This window comes from Sinocyclocheilus anshuiensis, unplaced genomic scaffold (assembly GCF_001515605.1).
Source record: "Sinocyclocheilus anshuiensis isolate Anshui unplaced genomic scaffold, SAMN03320099.WGS_v1.1 scaffold726, whole genome shotgun sequence".
NCBI lineage: Eukaryota > Metazoa > Chordata > Actinopteri > Cypriniformes > Cyprinidae > Sinocyclocheilus > Sinocyclocheilus anshuiensis.
Genome location: NW_015542365.1, coordinates 637745 through 654911, shown reverse-complemented (window position 1 = coordinate 654911; position 17167 = coordinate 637745). Strand labels below are relative to the sequence as shown.

General features: G+C 37.0%; 2 protein-coding genes across 3 annotated transcripts; one reads left to right on the top strand and one right to left on the bottom strand.

Moving 5' to 3' along the window:
* The first annotated feature begins 646 nt into the window (after nt 1-646).
* On the top strand, nt 647-5852 carry LOC107692071 (transcription factor MafF-like). Its single transcript, XM_016490975.1, has 3 exons — nt 647-861; nt 2583-2644; nt 4151-5852. Exons 2-3 carry the CDS (start codon nt 2609-2611, stop codon nt 4592-4594), a joined length of 480 nt encoding a protein of 159 aa, XP_016346461.1. The 5' UTR covers nt 647-861; nt 2583-2608; the 3' UTR covers nt 4595-5852.
* A 1083-nt stretch (nt 5853-6935) lies between these two features.
* Nucleotides 6936-15805, bottom strand: LOC107692069 (transmembrane protein 184B-like). 2 transcript variants are annotated; one of them, XM_016490970.1, is made up of 10 exons: nt 15429-15805; nt 13299-13520; nt 13055-13220; nt 10953-11043; nt 10379-10454; nt 10191-10282; nt 9908-10077; nt 9141-9335; nt 8282-8308; nt 6936-8094 (listed from the first exon to the last, which is right to left on the bottom strand). In XM_016490970.1, exons 1-10 carry the CDS (start codon nt 15435-15437, stop codon nt 7865-7867), a joined length of 1278 nt encoding a protein of 425 aa, XP_016346456.1. In that variant the 5' UTR covers nt 15438-15805; the 3' UTR covers nt 6936-7864. The 2 variants fall into 2 exon arrangements, with proteins under 2 accessions (XP_016346456.1, XP_016346457.1); XM_016490971.1 differs by lacking the exon at nt 8282-8308.
* Between the last annotated feature and the right edge of the window lie 1362 nt (nt 15806-17167).

The window sequence follows — 17167 nt, the reverse complement described above, 5'->3', positions numbered from 1 at the left end:
GCTGTTGTTTGATTACTGTCTGTTTAACTCTGCCTTTGATTTAAATAAAAGCTGCAAATGGATCTGCACGCCTCTGACTCCCCGTTACAGTAGGCCTACTAAGTTAATTAACCATGGGTATGCACATTTAACCAGGAGTGTTAAATGTGAAGTTTGCTTTGCAAAAATTAAACTATTTCTAACCCAAAACATAATGTCCCAGATTTGAGCATGATATAAGATTTTGATTTATTGTTTTGGCTTCATTATGGAAATAATTTTTGCAAAATTGCAAAAAGTGTCCTACATTAGCCTATAGGCCTAGCCTAATCCACCCCACTTAAAAATGAATAGCATACTAAAACCTAAAATTAAAGATTTAGGCTATTAGACATTCATTATTGTCCTTAAATACATTTATACTCTTTATGGATGATAGTTTTTATTCATTGGAAATAAACGGCTGTATACATGTAGGCTACTTACACCATGTAAAGATGTTCAAGTCAGTCTACACTTTCATTTAGTTGACAATGTATAAAATACATCAACTCTTTTTAAACAACTATAAATCTCGGTGGGATTAAATGGGTTAATAAAAAAAGAAGTTTCACAAGATTGTTGACTGATATTTTGTGTGGTCCCGCCCTCATTCTTAAAGCCTTAAATCATCGTGTGTGTGTTTTTTATGAATGAAAGGATCCAGCCCGCTGATGGTGGACTGATTCCGGGAAAAAAGGCGTTTAGCTCTCTAGTCCGTCTAAACACGGGCCGTGCTGCGTTAACGTATGTCAGTCGAAACACCGAACCAGCGGTGAGATTCGTGGACTGATCCATATTTAGCTTCGTGTGAAAACAGCAAAGAAGAGAAATCAATACCAGGCAAGATTTTCTATTTTTTTTTCTCCTTTCGACATTTGTTTACACTAAGGAAACGGAGGGGTGTTAGCAAACCTGCTGTAACGTAACGTTAACGTACATGCACTCAGTGTTCGTTTTAACGCAATATCCACTACGGATACTGTTATGGTTTCGATTTTCTATTAAGATAATGTAGTCGTATTTTATAAATGTTTAATAGTATTAGTCTTCATGAGGGCGAACAGCGTGTTTTTATCACGATGTTAGGTGTAGCAACAAGCTAACGCGAATAAGGAAATTACGTTAACGTAGCTGCTTAACTTGGATGCTGTCGATTCAGACAGTTAAAATATATATTTGTATTAGCATAACCGTATATATTATGTTCAGAACTACTCAAAACGTGTAAACGTATGTTGTTTTCGATGAGAAACGACTATAGTCAGCGAAATAATGGTTTGGTTTGAACAAGTAATATCTTATGTAATAAACGGATTCTTACGTTGTTATAATCCTGATTTATATATAATTATATATTTGAAAGATTTGTATTAAACTGTCTCGTTGTAAGTAACGCAATACTTATGGAGCATGTCAACCTCAAGACGCTTCAGGGAAAACGACGTGTTGTTGTTGATGTTGTTTACTAAACCTGAGTTTTATTTATACCGTTTATGTGTACAGTAAGTGATAATATCTGTTGTCACTGAGTAACTGGGACGTTTATAAATACTGTAAAACACGAAATGCGAAAGGAAAGTAAGGAGCTGCTGTGAAGTCAGGAATGGAGGACTTGTGCTGAATCACTGTGACTCTGTGGAAAAGCTCAGTCGGTTATTTGAGGCAGCAGCTCGCGGATGATAGGCGCACTTAACACGCATGACGGGAAACTCATGGTCAGCAGCGTTCACTTCTGCTTCTGGACTTTGACCAGGTCCAGTCATGAGTTACTGTCAAGAAAAAAAAAAGTGCTACTCTTTGGATACGGGAAGCCTAGGTTTAGAAAGATGAAATAAGAACTGGAGGTTTATTGTCTTTAAATGGTCTTTAAAATCTGACCACACAAACCACATTATATATTTATAAACTTTTAGTTCCTGTCTTCTGTCTTCCTTATTCTGTGCTAAAACCCACCTTCCTTTACCAGCTATGACACAATACACCTGTTCATAGTGGTCAACCGATATTTTTTAATGGTTGATGCAGATATCTTAAACATGTATAATTTACATAGCCTATTTAAGTTAGAAATAATTCATTGGAAAGAAATGAATCCATCAAATAAAACGATTTATACTTCAGATAGAAATTGATTCTGTAATCCTGTTATAGTATTTTCCGGAGATAAAGAAATTGCTCAAATCTGTGCCGATAAGGCTGATAGCAAATCATCATAACTGCGCATCTCGCAATGCAGATCGTCGTTATTTCTGTTGTATTACATCATTCTCTGTTATTATGTCAGGGTTCTATGCCTTCTAGTGGAAGATGTCACTTGTTAAAATAATTGAATAACAAATTTGAGTCTGTGATATTTGTATTATGCTTTGACTGTTTTATAAAAGCAAGGCACTCAAAGATGTTGCAGTACTGTGAATATAGTCGTTTTGCCGTGCCAAGCCGAACAACGGCCTTTAGCTTTGACTACATTCACAATATCGTGACTTACTTTAATAACTTTAGTGACTTACTTCACAATTCCATGCACATTTTCACTTAATTGGTTTATTTGACATTTACAGGTTTCAGAGATACATAAATCCAGAGAATGACTTCAGACAGCAGAGCTAGTAAAGCCCTGAAGGTAAAGATCATTTTACTGAATACACTTTTGTGAATTTTGTCACACAGTTTTTTACAAAAATAGACTGTAAAAATGCTAGAGTAAAACCTGTTAATTGGTTAACTGTCTGTAAGTTACCTTACCATATGTGACCCTGGACCATAAAACCAATCTTAAGTCGCTGGGGTATATTTGTAGCAATAGCCAAAAATACATTGTATGGGTCAAAATTATTGATTTTTTCTTTTATGCCAAAAATCAGTGGCGGCAACAACAATACTACAGCGAGAATAAAAGTTACGCCTTCTTTCTTTGCGTGAACATTTGGGCGGCGTGACGTAGATATGTGGGGGCGTGTTAGAACGAGTTGTTTTAGGTAGGCGTGGTTAACTCTGAACTTTTATAAAGAATATCTCTTTGGATTTGAGACTTTAGTCTTTGCAACTTTACAGATCTTCTTTATGCACCAAGAGCTTGTAACACTCCAAAGAAAAAGGAAAAATTTAAATCTCATCATATGACCCCTTTAAGTAAAGATCATGTTCCATGAAGATATTTTGTAAATTTCCTACCATAAATCTATCAAAACTTCATTTTTGATTAGTAATATGCATTGCTAAGAACTTCATTTGGACAACTTTAAAGACGATTTTCTCAATATTTTGATTTTTTTGCTCCCTCAGATTCCAGATTTTCAAATAGTTGTATCTCGGCCAAATATTGTCCTATCCTAACAAACCATACATCAATGGAAAGCTTATTTATTCAGCTTTCCGATGAAGTATAAATCTCAATTTCGAAAAATTGACACTTAAGACTGGTTTTGTGGTCCAGGGTCACATATATGACAAGAAACTGTAAATGGTGTACCATCGTTTTGTGTAATTTTACTGTAAAATACTGTCAAATGTATGGTATATTTGCTGGTAAAAACTATGCATTGCCACCACTGATCTATAATAGAGGACATTATATAGATCAGTGATTGCCACATAATATACAGGGAAAAAAGACATTCCCAAAAGTCATCCCTGACATCAACATCACATGGTTATATTTGATTCTTTTCTTCTCTTCTCTTTTTTGTTATCAGTAATGTACATTAGGGTGTTTTTCTGTTATTTAGCAAGTGTTCATTGTATTATTTTAGTGTCTGATGGCATTTTGTTTTCGTGTATAGCCCTGTGAACTGTTTAAATAAGGAGTATTGGTCATGTTTTATGGACAGGCCACTTATGATGAACTGATTCATCATGTGGCTTTCTATTTTACCATCTCTATTATTATGGTGGTTGTCAGTACATTTAGGTAAATAGCATATTTTAGTAAAATAACATTATAGCACTTAAATTTACTGTTGTATGCTGAAAACTATACAGGCATCAATATTCTATCCGGTAATACCTGAAACATTTTACCATATTTTTTACAGTGAATTTTCTGGCAACCATAGTTGCCTTTTTTACAGTAAATGTAACATTTACCAAGAATATTTTTTACAATGCAAATAATGTTCCATTATTTCAGGTGAAGAGGGAATGCGGGGAGAACGTCCCAGTGCTGTCCGACAGTGAGCTCATGTCGCTGTCTGTGCGCGAGCTCAACACGCACTTACGCGGTTTGTCACGCGAGGAAGTGCAGAAGTTGAAGCAGAGGCGGCGCACGTTGAAAAACCGCGGCTACGCGGCGAGCTGTCGGGTAAAGCGCGTGTCCCAGCGTGAAGCCCTGGAGCAGCAGAAGAAGGAGCTGCAGCGGGAGGTGGAGCGGCTGGGGACCGAGAACGCAGGCATGCGGCGGGAGTTGGAAGGGCTGGGTGCCCGTCTCGCTGCCTTGCAGCGCTTTGCCAGAGGTTTGGAATCCGGAGGAGGCAGTCTGCTGGCCACCACACCCCGTCTGAACACAGCCTCCGTCATTACTATAGTGAAGTCACCGCAGCAGGTGCACACCCCTAGAGAGCAAGGAGCATCCTAGGACACCACGCTCGCATGGATACGCAGACACACATAGGTACACAGTATGATCGCACAGACAGACCATGTATACTCACATATACAGGAAGAAAAACAAGTACCAGTTGGGAATTACAGATTTACTTAAATATATATAACACACAGAGACTGTATATACGGTCTTATAAATGTCCGAGAATAATCTGTCCTGTTGTTGTGGCCTCGAATATCATGACAAGTGTATAAGTCTGCACAAGGCTATTGCTAATGATAGCTTTAATGCTATTTATGCCCATTACTGTGCTTTCTGGATGGTGATACATGTTTAAAAAAAAAAGTCCTAATAACTTGTCTTCAACATTTCGGAAGGTGGTTAGTTTTGCTGGATTATCTCCATGGTATTAATGAATCATGGGACTAGAGAACGTGCAGATCTATTGATACATGCCATTTATATATTTTAATGTTTGTATAAAAGACAAATGTTCAACAACAGACATAAAAGCTATTTTATTTGTGTTCGAAATAAGATGTTTGAAGGTAATTTGTGCTGTGATTGGTCTAAATACTACTTCTGATCGACTAGTTTGGGGTCATTGTTTTAATTATTGTGTATTTTTTTTGTAATGTTTACTTGTAACGAGTAAGTAGTTTAGTAATGGTAAGGTATACAGCCTTATTACCCGTAAATGGTTCAGTACGTGTGAGGGTCATATTTGTGCTAATATTAGAGCGACTTGTTTGTAGTGGTATTTTTGTATTTAAAACCAAGACCATATATATTATTTGCTATTTATGATTAAAACGTATCTGAATATTTTGGACAGCTGGAATATTAAAAAAATTCCATTAGAAGGAAAAGAGAGAAGAAGGGGAATCTGAGGAAGATGTGAAAATAGAGGACAAAGGGGAAGAGAGCAGCCAGAAGGAGAAGTGAGCACTTGCAGCTCACATGGGAGGGAAAAAAAAAGGAGGATAAGAAAGTGACAGAAGGAAAGTGAAAGACAAAAATAATATCACATGTACATCACATTAACCCGTGGTCGTCAGGATGACTTGCCGACTACAAGCCTGGTTTACTTCAGTAAACAGGGTGAAACTGTATGATCAAGTAATGATCGGCCATGTTAAACGTGGATATCTCTGGTGATTTTTTTTTATTAAGTGTAGTTAGCAATGTTATTTTCAGTACTGAGAATCTTACCTGGTAATATCATGTCCCTGACACTTGTGCTTCAGAACAATGTGCTGAATGTTTTGTAAGAGGGCAGAGCTAAAAACAACAACAACTGATGTTTGTATTTATTATGTGTATTTTTCTATGGTAAATTCATTGTCTATTTTATATCATTTAATTGAAATAAATGTTGTATATATTGTATATAGAAATGTGTGTATTCACTGAGTAAAAACTAATCGCACAAACGTTTACAGACAACATTCTTTAATGTTTCCTAGGCCAGAGCATCAAGGGAAAAAAATAGAAGCAAAATCTTTGACATAGTAATACATAATGCTCTGTTTAAAATAGCATGATAGTACAAAGAATGTCTTAGTGTAACTTCAAAATATGTTTTCGCAAAATATATATTTAAACGTAACAGCGATTCCTATGTTACTTTAAACCACTCTCTGAATATTAACATACAGAAATAACTGGCCAAAATGTTCTAGGATATTCGGACTTCTCCTAAATATACAAAACTGCTTAGTGCAAATTACAATAACGTCTATATTATTAAAATAAATCCTCCCCTTATAAAGAATACACTACAAAACACTAACATTATAAGCAGGTAACTATACATACTCGTACTTGGTTCCAGCTGCATTGTGTTTATACTGGCCTCTATTGTACCAATAAAAGTGTAGGACAGTTAATAAGTAACTCCAAAGATGCTATCTAACCAACCGCAAGCTTCAAGCTTGGTCTTTGAGGGCCTAGTGCTATCTGAGAAGGTAAAGCGCAAATGGCGGATGCTTCTGAAGAATGGGAGAGACTTTGGTGTGGCTCTCAAAGGATCAGTGATAACTGGCGGGTCCCATAAAGATAAAGGGTGTGAACTGTGAGATATGCCTCCCTCTAGTGGGACCGCTAGAAAAAATACCTATTAAAAAGACAGTTCAAAACAGACAATTTTGTCATCATTTACTCACCCACATGGTTGTTCAAACCTGTATGATCTACTTTCGGTGGAAAACAAAAGAAGATATTTTGAAATATGCCTTTGTGTTTCTTTACGAAAGGTTCAATGTTGATTTGGACTCCACTGACTTTCATTGTATGAAGTTCAGAAACAATCCGATTTTTGTTTTTTTTGCGTGTTTCACAAAAGAAACACAGTTTTAGAATGACATGAAGGTGAATAAATGACGACAATTGTTATTTTTGGGTGAACTGTCCCTTTAAATTTTCAAATTCTACAAATTTCGCATTACCATCAGACAGACAACAGAATACGGATAAACTGATGGTACTTTACTGTTCTTTTTCAGTGAAAGTCTAGCATACACTAAGAAGCGTAGCCTAAATCTTATCTTTTAAACCGCTCAGCAAACCTAGATAGATGCTTTTTCTGCAGTGGTCCAGGATGGTCACACTTTTCTGAAAGCCTGTGCTAATCTGCAACAGGCAAGTAATGTTCCAGCTTTAGAATCCAGACCACCTTAATCTGTAATCTTATCGTGGACCATCAACCTCTCCCCGTCCCTTGATTCATCCGTCAAAACAACAACGGTGTGTTTGAACAGCTGGTATTCCCTCTACCGTCAGTGCGCTCTTTCATTCACCCCTGCACTTTAAATCACTGAGGAAGCTATAAACACTGTTGAAACAGAAGGAAAGGTGCACTTGAACTTGTAAATCAAAAACGGAAACATTCCCACCGAATGGGGGCCCTCCAATACACTGCTCTTTATAAATATGCTGGGATGTCCAAACACCCCCTATGTAAAACTACAACAAGCATAAAAAAATACATCAATTCAAATGCTGAAGTGTCAGACCATGTGGGTTTTCAAAATTTGGCTAAAAGTACAGATGAATGTATTATTTAAACCATTCAACATTATCAGATAAAAGCACATCAAGATTTTTCTTTAAAGACTGTTTCAACAACTAAGCAAGTATAAGCAGCTTAATTTCATGTTCTACTGCACTTGAACGTAACTACTTGCTTAAGATGGTCCTTTAATAACCTGTTCCTATGTTAACGTAACCTCATCATTACACTACCGTAGCAGTAAACGGTCCCTTACGGAGTACCTCTGCTCAGGACGACAGGTGAGCGAGTTAAAACTCATCATCGGAGCTAAGCAGCAGGGTTTTCTCATTGTCCCGGGCGCTCACGCAGCTGTGGTTGCGGGATATGGGCGGCGCGGTGACCCCCTGCTCCAAGGTGGACTGTTGGGTGTACTGTTGGTAGGCTGGGGAGAAATTGTGGATGGCATCCTGAACCATATCTCCAGGGTTCATGGTCTCCTTCAAGCTGCTGGAGATGCTCTTCATGGGGGCACAGCGACCTTGAGAAGAACAGAGAACTTAATTAGAGATGGATGATGGCATGAGGGAAGAGACGCTTCAGAGAAAGAGAGGAAAAACACAAGATCGACTTCGCATTTTTAGGTGAACTATCCCTTTAAGAGTTCACTGTCCCTACACTATCAAATAGAGAGGAGATGTGGTTTAAGATCAGGAACTGTAGCCTACCGTACTGTCCATATGTAGGAACAGGGCCTTTAGAGTGCAGCATTAAAAGGAGAAACAAAGAAAAGATGGAAAGGGGTGGAAGGGTGGATGTGTTGCATGGGATGAGCAAATAAAATGAAGAGAATTTGAAAGCAAGATGTGCAAAGATAAATGTGTAAAAAATGCATTGAAAGAACAAATAACAATGAATGGATTGAGGAATTAATAATTTGCAGAAGAAAAAAGAGAAAGTCAGCCATGACATCAGACCCATTATGATTGTGACAAAATGTTAAGAGAATGACTGTTCTTGAAATTTCAATAAACCATTCCTCGATTAGGGTAAAAAAAAAGAAAAAAAGTAAGGGGTCTGTAAGTTTTTTACTTTTGAAATACATACTTTTATTCAGCAAGGATCGATTAAATTAATCAACAGTGACATTAAAGCATTTATAATGTAAAAAAAATTATATTTCAAAAAAACTTTCTATTTATCAAAAGGTCCTGAAACAATTATTTCCACAAAAATATTAAGCAGCAAAACTGTTTTCAACAAATGATCATGTGACACTAAAGACTGGAGTAATGGCTGCTAAAAATTCATTTTCGCCATCATAGGAATAAATTGCATTTTAAAATATAATAAAATAGAAAAAAAAAAATTTAATTGTAATAATATTTCATAATACTGTTTTTACTGTTATTACTTAAAAAAAAAAATTAAATAAAAATTAAATAAATGCAGCCTTCTTTAAAAATCTTATCGACCCCAAACTTTTTAACTGTAGTGTAAACTACTTTTTTAACATTGTTTTAAATATAATGGAGGAAAAAACATGCCATTTGTTCATGAACAAAGAAACAAAGGTCTAAAGCTCACCAAGGGAATCCAGTCTTTTGTCCATGTAGACCTTGTAGGTAAACGCATGTCGCAGGGCCAAGGCGGCAAAGAACATCTCGATGCAAATGATGAAGTTCTGGTATCCAGCTGCAATGGTTCCCTCACCCACAGAAACCTCAGGAGAGCTAATCTGAGGAATCGCACCACATTTCTCCAAGATGGCCAGCAGCATGCCTGGAAGACCGGCAAGATCACAGTTTACCAACAGCTTTAAATAGTTAAAGGGGTCATATGATGCGATTTCAATTACGTGTTTGAGAGAGGCGGGGCATAGAGGACCTACAATAATGTACAGTATTTGAAAAATAATGTGTTTTTTGAACAGTAAAGCATGTCAGCATATTCTGTTACACCAAATACACAAAATAATGATCTTTAAAATAGCATCATATGACCCCTTTAAAAAGTCAACATGAAACTGCATTCACAATACACAATGCATTTCAGAGAATATTCAACAAGAAGAAAAAAAACAGGACTTGGTTTTATCCATAAAGAACTGACATTACATACAGAAGCCAAAAACAATAATTGGGCAACATAAACACCTATTGACGTCAACTGAAAAAAAAAAGTTATTTGAGGAGTGGAGCAGGTTTTGATGAAAATAATATGATTACGATTTTTTTGTTTTTAGAATAATGTAGACTGATGAAATGTGCACAGTAAGACTCTGTGTTTTAATCTAAACGGGGTCAATTTCTATTTCATGTTGACTTTAATATTTCTTTAGCAGTAGATCTTACCTTGCCAGAAGGAGAGGAAGATGACCGATTTGACCATGAAGAACTTGAGCATTGGCCTGTAGGGGCTGAGGAGGTCTCGGGTGGCGAAGTAGAACAGGAAAAGAGCGTAGAGAGACAGGCTGACTGAGATGTTGTAGATGATGGTCACGTACAGGTAACCACTAGCGACACTGTGGGATCCGAAACATAATTCTAAAATCAACAATTCAGTTTTGAAACTTTAAATCTGGAGTATTAGGGTAAATCATAGCCACAGATCAGACATCACATGAGAAGCACATACTTGAAATCCCCATCACGGTATTTCCCAAAGGCCTGCAGGATGACCGTAATCATGGCCATCAGGGGTTTTATTACACAGAACTGTAAAGTGGCCTGCGAAATGAATAAACAAACAAATTACTCAAAAAATATCTGAAAACATAAACATAAATAGGAACAAGGATTCCTCAAGGTGATCAAATAGCAAACCTGTTTGCAAAATCGAAGGAAGCCAATGGAGTAGGTCTTGCCCCAAAGACAACATGTTCCGTAAATACAGCTGGACCTGCAGCAAAACAAGATCAGTTTCACATAAATATATAAGGTGTGTTTACACTTGTAGTTCAGTTCCTTTGGTTCGGACCAAAAAGAAAATGATACATTTAGACCTGGTTCGCTTAGCGTTCACATTGTCATTTTTAACACAAACCTAAAGATACAAAACAAAAGGCATAAGGATACAGTCGCATTCTGCATGCTGGGCTAAATGCATTTGTTTCATGTGTGTACATGCAGTTTCTAAAATATGTAAAGGAGTCAAAACAGTGGCAGGAGGTCTCAGTCTCGAACCAAAGTTCGAATGGCAGCGTTCGTTCACACTTCTTCAAATGAGCCACACTAACAGAGCAATCGCAGTTCATTTTAATCGAACCAAACCTGCCAAAGTATAAACACGCCCTTAACAAATACGCCTGCAGTCTCATCAAACATCAATAAGAGCACTGATTTGAGGAATGCATTGAAAAATTCTCACACAAATGAATGACTGGAATATGACACTCACTCAATAGGTTTTCCTCTGATCTCTGCCATGATAGCGCTCTCTCCTCCAAGGTATTCATAACACAGGCTCAAGAAGTTATAGATCACAAATGCTGCAAAAAAGATGGATTGAATTAGCACTGAATTTATATCTTTATTTTACGTGGCTGATACAAAAACAGAGATTCAAGTCTGGTGATTTCTTTTGAGTCTTCTCATAAAAACACATTTGGTAGTAAACCTCAATAATTTAATTTCATACTGTGGCACTGGCAGTCAAGCACAGCAGACCTTTCTGACTAAATCCCATCATCATCAGTGTTTCACCAAACACCTACAAAAGACTTTTGCTAAACAATACAGTGGTGCATGGCAAAATATCCCTCGTGATTGTCTGGCCATGCCACAAAAAAAAATTGCAATACCAGAATCCTTCATCCTTTGAGTACACCATATGCTTTTCTACACCAGAGATTATAGGACGCCCACAAAAATTACATAGATTTTCAGCAGTCTTGTCATTTTTACCAGTCATTTTCTTCATAAGGATTTCAGAAACTTCTTCAATTAAGAATTCTAAGGCATGAACCGAACCAACCAGATCCAAGATGAATCACACCGTTACGAACTTTGATTTGATGTAATAAAGTACACTACCCTTCAAACCTTTGGGGAGATGAGACGATTTTTGAAAGATGTCTCTTATGCTTATTTATTAGAAATACAGTAAAAACAGTAATATTGTAAAATATCATTACAATTTAAAATAACTGCTTTCTATTTGAATATATCTGATTACTGTGTACATTTATTTTAAGTAGAAATATATTACATTATATTACAACATTATAAATGTCTTTTTCTGTCAATTTTGGTCAATTTAACACATCCTATCTGAATAAAAGAATACATTTCTTAAAAAAAAAAATAACCTAGCCAGCTACTATTAGCAATTTTGTAATGTAAATTATAATAATTATTTTTTGTTGTTTTCATTATCAAGTGTGGATCAAATTCACAAAAGTACTGTTATGAAACATACCAATGTTATAATCTAAAATCTTTATCTTTATGTACTGTAGAAAATGAACAGGATTTTCACTTCCAGAACCTAACTGTTGCACTCTATAAAATCATGCAAAACAGTCTGAAACTTGGTTCCCAGCATCCCCAGTGGGTGTTAATTTGTCCTTCTCCCATGCTCTGTGGAGTAGTGTATGTGTGGCAGTGGAGGTTGGAGCTCAGCTCTATATATAGCATGTGCACCCAGCAGCCACAGCTGCTCTTTGCTGCTGCTGCTGAGTCGAGAGACAGACAGCAGTGCAGCTGAAGGTCTAGTTAGTGTGAATGACAGTTTACCGAACCCTCCCCCTCCAAACACATGGAACACATTTTTATATTTTTCCGTATTCACTTTCATTTTAGTTTTTTAGTAATTTTGTTGTGTGTTACATTTTTATTCCATTTTTTGTTGCTTTGCGGTCTGAATTTGTTTGTTTTATTCAGCTGTATTTACTCAGTGCTACTTATAACATCCAAGTGAAAGACAGAACACCAACATAGTTAGTAGAGGCATATTCCAACAGACTAAAGGCTGTAATTAAAGCAAAAGGTGGTTCAACAAAATACTGACACAAGGGGGTGATCCGTTTTCCAACTCAGTGATTCTGTTTTTATTTTTTTCCTGACATGTTGGTGTTATATCTTTCACTTGGATGTTATAAGTTGCACTGAGTATATATATATAGTTTAGGTTTTACTTACAAAAATAAGAAATTTGGCATTGGCAGCTAGCCGCAATAAAATTTAGCTTTAAAATGTCGTTTTAAGTTTAAGTTTGTTTTTTTATGTATTACATTTCAGTTAATGTTTAAGTAATGAAAATGATTTTAGTTTTAGTTCAATAGTAACCCTGCACTGTACTAGTATGGTGTCAAACGAGCACCTGGATTATTAGTTTATCCATGTGCATCCGCTCCACTTATGTGCGATAAATATGATTACTACGCAACAATTGCTTCTGGAAATCCCAGCTGACTACAGATCCAGAGAGCTGCTCTAGCAGGAAATGGCTATTAAACAGGCCGCAAAGGTGTCGTGTTTAAAGCTGAAAAGAAAGCCTACCCTCATAGCAATCCCTGACTGTGTCGAAGTACACATAGTACTGGTCATTGGTAAAGAAGAGAAGGCTGAGCCAGGAGTCAAAGGCGTAGATGGGTACGATGAAAAGGATGCGCACTATGTGCCTCTGCTCTTTGGGAGAGCTGTAGTAACGCAAATGCATGTAGATCTGCAAAAAACAAAGACAAACACATTGAAATACACTGAGTTTTGATTCTCAGGCCCAGCTGGTTTAGGGGTTGTTTACCTGGTGGCAGGTGAGTAGAAGTGCCATCCACACAAAGAAGCCTGACACTGCCTGGGCCGTAGTCGTCATGAGGAAAATGGGCTGCTCTGGAGTGAGCAGAGGAGCTTCTGGGAGCCAGGAGATGTTGGGCCCAGTAGGGGCCATTGTGGCTAGCGAACCAGGAGCCATCCCGACAACTTCCTCCCCAAAATGAACAGACAATGGCACGTCACGTCTCAAAAGCTGTGGCAATAGAGATTGGGATGTTAAAATCAGTGGGGATCAAACATGCTGAAGAAGGGTGTGTAAAGTAGAAATGTGATGCCATGAAAACGAATCAAGAGGAAAGGAAAGAGGAGTGTGAAACAGTATGACATCACCACGAATCATTTCACAGTAAGATGGTGCAAGATAATGTGGGCAAGCAAAGAAATTAAACTAAATTCAACCAGAGATTAAAGTCGCAATGAAACGGAAGTAGTAACAGATCTTTTCTTGATATTGTGATGCACATCCGGGTAAAATGGGTAAATGAAAAAAATAGTAGGGTGGGGACTTGGTTCTAACCATCATTTGTTGATTGGATGGAGGCAAATCTGAATGCGAATTTGAGGTCAATTGTAAGAAAGGGTCAGGGTTTAAGCAGACTAAACAATTGTAGAAGTCCGGCAAACATCACCAGAGAGAAGTCTATGGTTTCACTGGAAGATTGAGTTATAATATTTTGATTAAAAATTACGAGTTCAACTTTTTCATGAAACATATGCATGGATGAATCATTCACCATAGGATTAATAATATGCATTTAGAAAATAGATAGGTTGAATTTTCATTTCATGCCAACTTCAATGAAATGGCATGAATATTTTTAGCTAATCATTTTCTAGACATGTTCTACAATTATTTGCACTGTATGAAAACTAGTTGCACATCTGTTTACTTAATTTCTAAAATACTTGAAACAAAAATAAAGACGGGTGGCAGTTTTCAGACATGAATAAGGGTCACACTGTACATAAGCACTAACTGTAACTAAAACTTAAAAAAGGGTCAAGGACAAATTAGGTTTGCAGAAATTGTGGATTTAATTTTTCTATTTACAAAGTATGAAGAACGGGAAATTATGCTGATCCATATGTCTCAGCACCTTATGCCGAGTTCACACTGCACAATTTTCAAACTCGTCGGATCGCCGTTGTTTTCACACTGCGTGACTATCTAGGGTAGCATTCAGTTGCTGCTGTGTTCACATTGCACGATGGATCGGCGACAGGAGGTTTCACACTGCATGACTTCACAAAAGGAAGAATCGCCGACGGCTCTGTCTGGTCCGCAAACTACGTTTCACTAGTTATGTCCGGTTCGCGAACGAATCGTTCGATTTAACCGGTTCTTCTTTGGCTGTAGGTCATCGCCGATGTATTTTTCAGTCAGAACTCATTTCACACAGTGTGATTGTGAATGTCCGACAGCTCCAGATATTTAGCATGCCAAATATTTTGCGGGCGTCGGCGACGTGTCGGCGATTCCCTCAGATCGCGTCTTTGATAATTCACACTGCGTGATTGTCACTCGCGTGAACGAGCACCGATTTGCCTCCGATGTCAGGCAATTGTCGGAGATTTCACAAAACCTGTCGGCGAGTGAAAAATCGGGCTAATATCGTGCAGCGTGAACTCGGCATTAGTGTGTATCTCACATCTTATTAAAAGTGGCCATCTTCACGGTTTACACCAACTTAAAGCTAAAGTCATGGTTTTTTGACCAGGAACTTTAATGTTTGGTCATATTTACTCACTCTAATGTTGTTGAAACCTGTAAAACGTTCTTTACTTTTGTATTCTCTAGAAGATGTTATGACATTCGGAGTCATTCATGTTCAATGTATTGAAGAAAAGACACAATGGTCCACTCTGGCGAGAAAAAAAAAGTCATACAGGTCTGAATCAACATAAGGGGTCAGTAAATTACACCGTTTTAATTGTTGGGTGAACCGTAAATCATATGTTGAATGCATTCAGCGTTCACTTTTCGTGTTATACGTTGACCTTATTTGGAAGAGCATCATAAATTTAGTTAAAACATAGTTGAAGTTCGCCCTAAAATTAGTAAGGAAACAAAATATCTAGACTAGATAAACGAGCAACTTACCAATAACATAAACGTAGATTTAAAACCATTCGCCGTGCACAAAGGAAAACAAACGAGAAGCAATTCGGCCTTAATTCTTCAAAGCCATCGCTGCTGCCCGTCATCCATGTTTATATTCCAGCGTCGTTGATATCTGCTGGAAAATCTGCACTCCGTCCTTTTATATTTGTTCCCATGTAGTAATTCACCACGTCTTTAAACCGCTTACAGTGTATTCACGACTGTTCTAAAGGACTTTATGTACAATCTTAGGTGGACTGCTGTTGAAAGGCAGTTCCTTATTCTCCCCTTGCTGTTGAATAAAATCTCTTGCGGATTAGTTTAACGGGGATAAAAGTGGAAAGCGGCTGTGAAGTCTGCTACAACAAGACGCGGCTTTTTTTTCTAAAATGGGCTGTAGCTTTACAAACTTCAAAATAAAAGTCATTACTCCAGTGACGCAATTTACAGTAAATAATGCATTTTTAAGAATGATGTAATACTGAACGTCGTTTGCTAGAATTACACAGATAAATAAAAATAAATAGTATTTACTAATTTAATCCAAATTTATTCCTAACTGAATGAGCTCATGTACATTATTCCTAAAAAAGGAACATTACATGTACATTATTCCTTTTTTTTATTGTATGTCAGAATTTCTCAGTTGCTCAATAAGTCTCGATTGAAAGTTGCAAACTTGCAAATTTGTATTAGTAATTAAGATTGTATATATTTACTTGCTATAAGGCAGTTGTTGGGAAAAGGGAATTAGAATCCAAGAATAGATGCATAAATATGTTTTTCTTTTTCTTTTACTTCGTTTCATTTCATGCAACAACACTTTGAAATGTAGTTTTATGTGAATCAATTCAGTTACAAAATGTGTCCGTTTCCCCACTTTTCACGTTTACGTACATGTAAAGTGTTACATAGCACTTTTTTTTTCAATGTTTACATGTATTGTGATCTTGATTTATAAGACAACCAACGCAATTTTAATAATCGATTAATAATCCTTTCAAAGGGGCAAACTGGAATTAAACACGTTTAGTCGTGAGTTATTACACCAGCTGTGCAAAAATGCTTAGTGTTTAAAATAGTTAAATAAGTTCACAAGGTTCAGTAAGCTGAAACAATTATACTGTTGATATGTGTGTTTATTTAGAAATGAGGTTGTCATGGCTAATGTCAATTTACACCACATTGTTCAGCTGTGTAATTGTAAGAGTGGAATTCAGGCCTTTAATAATGCTCAAATTGATCTTTAGGTTAGTTCACTACAGCCCATATTTATATCAATATCTCCAACAATTCAAATGTCATCTGTTCAATGTGCAATCTTGAAATATCCATTCAGTGTTGTCTACAGCCCAAACACCAGTTTGGCTGGAAACAACATTCTTGGAAATTCTTAACTTTTGCGTATTTCATACTTAACATGGAAAAGATGGTTCCACGAAACCTCATACATCAGTAAGGTGTCAACATACAACACTTTTTGTGCAAGGATACATTTGTTACACTCTATCAATATTCAATTTTAACTTTACAGTCCAACAAGCAAGTCCTTCTTTTTCCCGGCATTTCAGACAAAACAGAGAACAACCAGAACCTTCATCAGGCCGCAGGTAAAAATTCTCTTTTCCACTTCCACTGTTTGAGCCTTGAGTCTTGCGATCCTCGTTAAACTGTATCTATCCACTGTCCACATGCGTCTGTATCTTCAATGTCTCATTCCAACAGCAACAACCTGCAGT